General features: G+C 35.8%; 2 protein-coding genes across 2 annotated transcripts; one reads left to right on the top strand and one right to left on the bottom strand.

Moving 5' to 3' along the window:
* The first annotated feature begins 503 nt into the window (after positions 1–503).
* Positions 504–5346, top strand: LOC131601905 (beta-galactosidase 8-like). The gene is made up of 17 exons (XM_058873837.1): positions 504–812; positions 967–1062; positions 1176–1288; positions 1382–1541; positions 1638–1781; positions 1994–2082; positions 2190–2295; positions 2400–2487; positions 2672–2790; positions 2907–3065; positions 3223–3425; positions 3512–3606; positions 3688–3797; positions 3908–4021; positions 4176–4277; positions 4357–4568; positions 4717–5346. The coding sequence occupies exons 1-17, from the start codon at positions 648–650 to the stop codon at positions 5159–5161; spliced, it is 2520 nt and encodes an 839-aa protein (XP_058729820.1). The 5' UTR covers positions 504–647; the 3' UTR covers positions 5162–5346.
* Positions 5347–5394: 48 nt separating this feature from the next.
* Positions 5395–6987, bottom strand: LOC131601906 (uncharacterized). Its single transcript, XM_058873838.1, has 2 exons — positions 6468–6987; positions 5395–6373 (listed from the first exon to the last, which is right to left on the bottom strand). The coding sequence occupies exons 1-2, from the start codon at positions 6925–6927 to the stop codon at positions 5643–5645; spliced, it is 1191 nt and encodes a 396-aa protein (XP_058729821.1). The 5' UTR covers positions 6928–6987; the 3' UTR covers positions 5395–5642.
* Positions 6988–8019: the final 1032 nt, after the last annotated feature.

The following is an 8019-nucleotide window of genomic DNA, read 5'->3' as shown; positions in this document are numbered from 1 at the left end:
ATCTGAACAAGACGACGATGACACTGACCATTTTTTTTAGATATTCTCACAATCATTAAACTATAGTATCTATTTTAATCATAATATAATAATATACTATTACTATTACTATACGTGGCGTGCCCTTCTATACGTAGAATAATTACCCAACATTAGCCTAAAGTATTAATCATAACTTAACTCGTTAATTATAATTAATCACAAGAATATAAAACACAAACAAAAACCATTTGTTTTGATTCTCTTTTCACTCTTGAAGCTACAACTACTTTTAGTTCAATTGTTATCCTTTTTCTAAGAAAGCGGTTAAGCAACAACCTCTTACACTTACACGCATGTGATAAAAAGCGACAAATATTTTGTACTATAAACCAATTTCGATTTTATGATTTTGTTCCATTTTTGTATTTAAGAAACAAATCACATTTTATTTTATTTTATTTTATTTATTTTTTAGTTTCTTTTTATGTATTCCAGCCAAATCCTAAGTCATTGTTATTGCATTTACTTCAAGATAAGTGTGTCTTTAAAACAAGAGGTTGAGCCTTTAAATACAAGAACAAAGGTGTAAGGAATCATTCTTCATTAGCCTGTGTTGTGTTGGTTTATACTTTATCGTTTGTTTGTTCCTAAACCCCAAAAGGATAATGAGAGCGACTGAGATTGTGTTGGTTTTGATTTGGTTTATTGGTGTTTATGTTCCTGCTTGTTTCTGTGCCAATGTTAGCTATGATCATAGAGCATTGCTCATTGATGGAAAACGCAGGGTTTTGATTTCTGGTTCTATTCATTACCCTCGTAGTACTCCACAGGTCTCTTTCTCGTTCTGATTGAATATGTGTCTCTGGTGTCTGACATGCAAAATGTCAGATACTATTAAGACTTATGTTTGTGTCGTGTCTGATGTTTGTGTTTGTCTGTGTTTGATGTTTGACGTTAACAATGGTAGTATTGTTGTGATTGTAGATGTGGCCAGACCTTATTCAGAAATCCAAAGATGGAGGAATTGATGTCATTGAGACTTATGTTTTCTGGAACTTACACGAACCCGTTCGAGGCCAGGTTCTGTTCTTTTTCATCATATTGTTTTTCTTCTGTCTTCCATTCACTGTCTTTTACATTGCATTTTGTGAGTTTTCAAAATTAATGATGGATTACATATTTTGGCTTGGCAGTATAATTTTGAAGGTAGGGGGGATTTGGTTGGATTTGTGAAGGCAGTTTCAGCAGCAGGTCTATATGTTCATCTCCGGATCGGTCCATACGCGTGTGCGGAATGGAATTACGGGTAAAATCGGATCTTTTCAATGTATCATTTTTAAGGAGAGTTTCATATTAGTATCTAATCATTGGCTTTAATTTCTTTTTTCTTCTTAAACAGTGGCTTCCCTCTTTGGTTGCATTTTATTCCGGGGATTAAGTTCAGAACTGATAATGGACCATTCAAGGAAGAGATGCAGCGGTTTACCGCAAAGATTGTGGATTTGATGAAGCAAGAGAAACTCTATGCATCACAAGGAGGACCTATCATTTTATCTCAGGTTTCATTCTCTTAAAAACATAAAAATTCAAGCCAATTTTTTTTAATGACCTAATGCATAGTCCTTTAATGTTAAATATTTACTTGTTTATGCCAGATTGAAAATGAGTATGGAAACATTGACAAAAGCTATGGTCCTGCTGCTAAAACCTACATCGATTGGGCAGCATCAATGGCCACATCTCTTAATACAGGTGTTCCTTGGGTTATGTGCCAGCAAGCAAACGCACCCGATCCAATTGTATGTTTTCTCCTTTTAGCTATGCAGAGTTTTATACCGTTTATGTTTTCCCGGATTATATTTTTTAGTGAAAGCCGAAAGAATATGTCTCTGTGCTCATCACACGGTTTCATTTTACTATCTTCATGATAAGGCTATCTTACCATGTTGATGTCTACATTTGTCGTACTTGATTGTTTATTTTCGTGAGATTGTGTCTTGAATGCTCACAGATTAATGCGTGCAATGGATTTTACTGCGATCAATTCACACCAAACTCTTACCAGAAACCAAAAATGTGGACTGAGAATTGGACTGGATGGTTAGTAGTGACTTTTCCTATTTATATCATTTTGTAACTTGAACGGAGTACTCAAAATATGATTTGATTCAACTTTTTCCCCCTATTACAACCTTTTGAAATCACAGGTTTCTTGCATTTGGAGGTGCTGTGCCTTACAGACCCGTAGAAGATCTTGCATTCGCTGTTGCACGTTTTTTTCAGCGAGGTGGAACTTTCCAAAACTACTACATGGTAATGCAACCTCACATGTAGTCAGTTTTATCAAACTCAGCTAATATGTAGGATAGTAAACCAACTAATACCACAAATTTTTTTGCGTGCTTGCTCTGAAATAGTACCATGGTGGGACTAACTTTGGCCGAACAACTGGTGGACCTTTCATTTCTACGAGTTATGATTATGACGCACCTATTGATGAATATGGTATGCAATCTTTTAATTTTCATCTTTATTTTGATGGTATAGAAATGCAGAAACTAGCTTCCATTTTAAATCTAGAAGATAAATAAAAATGATTGCAACTCAACGTTATTCGACAGTAAAAATCACAGTGAACAATATTATGTGTATTATTGTTTAATTATAAAATGTGTTACTTTTGATGCAGGAATTATTAGACAACCTAAATGGGGCCATCTTAAAGATTTGCATAAGGCCATTAAACTTTGTGAAGAAGCACTTATAGCTACTGATCCAACAATTTCATCTCCTGGTCAAAATCTTGAGGTAATAAATAAGAATCTCTTCTAAGGTTTGATCACAGTTTGCTGGTATAAGTTTTAAGTTACTTGGTGACATGAATGGTTTTGTTATATCTCTTAAGATTTACTGTTCAATCTCAGACTGCAGTTTACAAGACAGGATCGGTATGTGTTGCCTTCCTTGCTAACACTGGCACGAACGATGCAACGGTTACCTTCAACGGCAATTCATATAACTTGCCTGGATGGTCTGTGAGCATCTTACCAGATTGCAAGAATGTTGTTCTAAATACTGCAAAGGTTTGCCTCATCAACTTCCAATTGAAATATATAATTCAATTTACTAGACCGAGTTTTAAACTTCATGTGATTAATCAATCTATCGGGGTTATCTTTTCTTCTATTTATTGTTTTCAAAATAAGTAGCATAAACTAAAGCCTTTTTTTCGTACAACAGATTAATTCTGCATCTACGATTTCAAGCTTTGCAACTGAATCTTTGAAAGAAGAGGCTGAGTCTTTGGACAGTTCAAGTTCGGGATGGAGTTGGATTAGTGAACCGGTCGGTATTTCAAAGGATGACGCATTCACAAAATCTGGACTGCTTGAACAAATAAACACGACGGCTGATAGGAGCGACTACCTTTGGTACTCATCAAGGTATTAGGGATTCCATGGTTGGGATAGCTTGATCTTGACAATTTTTTTTCCATGTCCATGTTAACTTTTTTCAATTTGTTTTGAAGCATTGTTGTTGAAGATATTTCCGGTGCTCAACCTGTTCTTCACATTGAATCCCTTGGTCATGCCCTTCATGCTTTTATAAACGGGAAACTTGCAGGTATCTTTCTTTACTTCAATGAAGTATTTCATGAATCATGTAATGAAATTTCGATATGTTAATACCGTGAACTTTTTTCAGGGAGTGGAGTAGGAAACAGCGGAAACGCTAAGGTCAAGGTGGACATCCCTGTTACACTTGTATCTGGAAAGAACAAAATTGATCTCCTGAGTTTAACAGTGGGACTACAGGTTCATATTTTCTGATTATAAAATACATAAACAAGCTTGTACAACGATAAAATAATTATCTAGTCATTTCTCATTACTACATCAGCTAACGTGTGTTTTACGTACCACAGAACTATGGAGCTTTTTATGACTTAGTGGGTGCAGGGATCACTGGTCCAGTAACATTGAAAGGTTTGAAAAATGGCAGTACTTCCGATCTTTCCTCACAGCAATGGACATATCAGGTTAGTCTCGGCATTATTTAAGGCCTGTTTTCGTTTCTTCTTTTGAGTTTTGGCGAATCAATCAACCGATGATATTCAACTGAAACGAAATGAAATTCAAGTTTTTGTTTTTATTGAACTCATAGATTACATGTCTGTACTTTTGTAAACACAGATTGGTCTACAAGGTGAAGATTTAGGTCTGTCTAGTGGAAGTGTTGGAAAGTGGAATTCACAATCTAACTTACCTACAAATCAACCTTTGACTTGGTACAAGGTAATCTTATTAAGAATAGAGCATTTGCTAAAATTCTCATGTTTTTCTCCAGCTAACTAATCTCAATGTGTTATATTAGACGAACTTCGTTGCCCCTTCTGGAAGTAACCCAGTTGCAATTGATTTCACGGGTATGGGAAAAGGAGAAGCTTGGGTGAACGGTCAGAGCATTGGGCGATACTGGCCAACATACATCGCTCCAACCTCTGGTTGTACTGACTCGTGCAATTATAGAGGAGCCTATTCTTCATCGAAATGTCTCAAGAACTGTGGAAAACCATCACAAACATTGTAAGTGTTAGACATTTTTTCTATATGAATCGCACCTAATTAGTGCTAGCATGATCGCACCTAAAAACTAATGTGTATTTATCGTTTATATTCAATTGTTCGAATAAAGTAGACCGTTTAGATACTCATTGAGTCAGTGATCCTGCAGATATCATGTACCGCGGTCGTGGTTGCGATCAGGCAGCAATATTCTTGTATTATTCGAGGAAAAGGGAGGCGACCCTACGAAAATATCTTTTACTACAAAACAGATAGAAAGTGTGTGTTCACATGTATCAGAATCTCACCCTGCACCTATAGACACGTGGAATTCGGATACAGAATCAGGAAGAAAGGTTGGTCCGGTACTGTCATTGGAGTGCCCTTATCCTAATCAAGTGATCTCTTCTATTAAATTCGCAAGCTTTGGAACTCCTCAAGGAACTTGCGGAAACTTCAACCACGGACGCTGCAGCAGCAATAGGGCTCTATCCGTTGTGCAGAAGGCCTGCATTGGATCAAGCAGTTGTAGTATTGGAGTATCAAATAATACATTTGGAGATCCATGCAGAGGAGTAACAAAGAGTTTAGCTGTTGAAGCTGCTTGTACATAGACACCTCGCTTCTCTAGCATTCCTACTACTGCCTAGCTAGGACTCAACTAATAGATCAAAATGATTCCTGATTCGCCCAAGTAAGATGCTATTAGAGTTGTAAATTAGAAGTGAATGTTAATGCAAAACAGTGCATTTCTCATTGTAATAAAATATTTGAAAAATAAAAAGTGATCTCTAATATCTATGAGTTTTTATGCTACTTTTACTCAAAAGTTTAGTTTGTCTCACAAGACAAGAAATTGGTAGGATAAGGATATACTCACTTAACAAAAGATCAAAATAAATTATTCTTCACAACAGAAAAAGAAAGTACACATTAATATTAATCAGTACAAATTTTGACGAAAAAAAGGATCACGGGCGACATTTTAGGCCCTTATTTATCTGGAAACATTACAACACAACAAAACCAAAATAAAAGACATCACCAGTTCAATCACTCAGCATCACTTTTATTTTTCTATGATCTATGATATGATCAATATTGAGCAATTAATCCTTGGCTAGTAGAAGGCCTCTGGAACCGACAAAGTTTGCAGGATGTTGAAAAGAGAGATGGAGTTTGGTACTTGTCTTCTCCTCCCATCATTGGCATAGCAACACCTCTCTTTACAGGACTAACATAACTTGGCCTATAAGTTTGACCCAAAACTCCTTCAATAGAATCAGTAGGATTTTTAAACTTGAATTGTGTCTCCAAATGAGCAAAAGCATCATCTGATGGCAACTGGTAATTATGAGCTTTGTTTTCTTTTTCTCCAATAGGCTTTACCCTTATGTCCATTTCAAGCAAACCCGAAACCGTGACTCTAACACTGTTTTTATCGTCTGTTCTCTCCACTACCACTTCCCTTTCATCTCCATTAGTCTTCCATTCTGCGTCACCGTCAGTAGGAATGGTTACTAATTCGCCGTCCCATTTCATGGTAAGAGAGTCAACATTGTCATTCCATTGAGTTACTCTATTGGCTGCAATAACAAGAGTGTGAGTGTCGAACATGACAGAAAGTGCTTGCACCCATGTGTAGTCGCGTGTCCTTCCTTGAGGCCGAGTACCGATGAAGTGCGCATTGATTTGGAATTCGTCGTCAGAAACAATGGCAAAGTTTCCTCCCGTGGCTCCGTGGAAGTAGAACATCACACCGTCACCACCAACAAAGCGAGGATCATAGCACAATGAACCATAGCCATCACAGTTTGCTCTTCTAACTGCAAATAAACCAAACAAACTCAATATTAATTCAGTATTCTACTTGCTTTATATAAGCTAATTTTATTTAAAGACTATATACTGTGATCTTACCCTTGCAAGTGGCTTCACATTTGTTACTGCAGTCAAGGAAACAACCTTTATCCTTCTTGTTCTTCTTTGGCTTCCTGACTTTGCACTCTTCTGGACATACAAGTGTCTTGAATTGACAACTATTTTTGGCGTTGCAGAAAGCTCGCTCCTGTCCCGATTTCAGAGCTGGTAAATTTTCAGACTTAGCGGATTCATCATCTTTTGGAGTCTTCCTTTTGGGATCTTTCTCCTTCTCCTTTCCGTTCCCGTTGTCACCTTTACCATTATTCTTTCCATTGTTACCGTTACCATTATCCTTACCGTCGTTACCTTTACCATTATTGTTCCCATTGTTACCATTACCATTTCCGTTGCCATTACCGTTGCCGTTGCCGTTTCCTTGGCCTTGAGCAATGGAAGCTTCCATAGCGATAAGTAAGACAAAGAAGGCCACACAGATACTCAACTTTCCTCTAGCCATCTTTTGTTACTTTGCTATGCTTATTTAGTGATTTTGAATGCAAAGGATATATTGATTGATGGAAAGGTGTCTGCATTGAAGAAAATATATAGTGAGACTTTGTTTGGTATATCAATATTGGCCTAGAATTTCGGCTTAAGATTAGCAACTATCCTTTTTCTAACTACGCTTCTTAATAGTATTAAAAATAGCAACTAGACATTAACCAGACTAATTAACTCATTAACTTGATGTTTAAACAATTCCTTTAAAACAATAACAATTAAAATGGAGCTTTTTCTAATCTCGAGGTTCAATTCTACAATGCTACTTGTTAAGATTATGAGTACGATTAATGTAACTAAATTTATTGTTAGATTGTGACTTAAGACTCGGTTATTGTAACCTTTGACTGTGAGAGCATTAGGAATGAAATTAGCTGTGACAACGTGGTTTTATGTGTAGAGTTGAGAACAAGGAGCTTGAAATGATGGCATGTGAGTTGTATGTTATTATGTTGACCAGCTTCTCCAATGACAAAGTCGTTGATGCAGCTGAAAAGCCATTGCTCTTCTTGGGTTGCCTTTTTGTTGGGATATAAGAAATGATAATATGTTATTTTCAATTAAAGTAAGAATTTTTTTTTTTTTTTTAATTTCTTAAATTTCATTTTAGTTGTTTTACTTTTAACTCTTTTTGGGTCTTACTAAGCCACTGTTTATGAGAAAACTTTCACACATTAGATTTATATTGTAGTAGGCTTGCATCAAATATCTAAAACTCTCAAACATCCTCTCATGATGTTTATGATATAGATTGTTATTTGTATTATTAAAGTAAGTGTGGTATAAAGTTGGAGGTGAACTTTTATACGGATTATGTATAGATCTTAAAGGTTGACAAACATAAATCACGAGTATCTGCCATGTTAACTTCTTATTCATCAATTTGTTAAAGACTAAATTTTATTATTTAGCCACTCAAATGGTGACAAATTCCATAATTATTAATGTTTTGAAATCAACACCAAAAAGAAACTCATAAGGATAGGAAAAAAAAGAAGCAAGAAGAACACAATAAAATAGGTTATAAACTATTATTTTTTACTTTTTT

This window comes from Vicia villosa, linkage group LG5 (genome assembly GCF_029867415.1).
Source record: "Vicia villosa cultivar HV-30 ecotype Madison, WI linkage group LG5, Vvil1.0, whole genome shotgun sequence".
Taxonomy (NCBI): domain Eukaryota; kingdom Viridiplantae; phylum Streptophyta; class Magnoliopsida; order Fabales; family Fabaceae; genus Vicia; species Vicia villosa.
Note: the sequence above shows the minus strand (reverse complement) of the source record. Positions and strands in the feature narration are given on the sequence as shown.

Bases quoted from the DNA above. Each gene is read 5' to 3' on its own strand.
- LOC131601905 (XM_058873837.1), top strand. From the start codon at position 648: ATGAGAGCGACTGAGATTGTGTTGGTTTTGATTTGGTTTATTGGTGTT. The intron at 2,083-2,189 runs GTTAGTAGTGAC...TTGAAATCACAG, and splicing joins ACTGAGAATTGGACTGGATG to GTTTCTTGCATTTGGAGGTG. The intron at 4,278-4,356 runs GTAATCTTATTA...GTGTTATATTAG, and splicing joins AACCTTTGACTTGGTACAAG to ACGAACTTCGTTGCCCCTTC.
- LOC131601906 (XM_058873838.1), bottom strand. From the start codon at position 6,927: ATGGCTAGAGGAAAGTTGAGTATCTGTGTGGCCTTCTTTGTCTTACTT. The intron at 6,374-6,467 runs GTAAGATCACAG...GTTTATTTGCAG, and splicing joins ATGTGAAGCCACTTGCAAGG to TTAGAAGAGCAAACTGTGAT.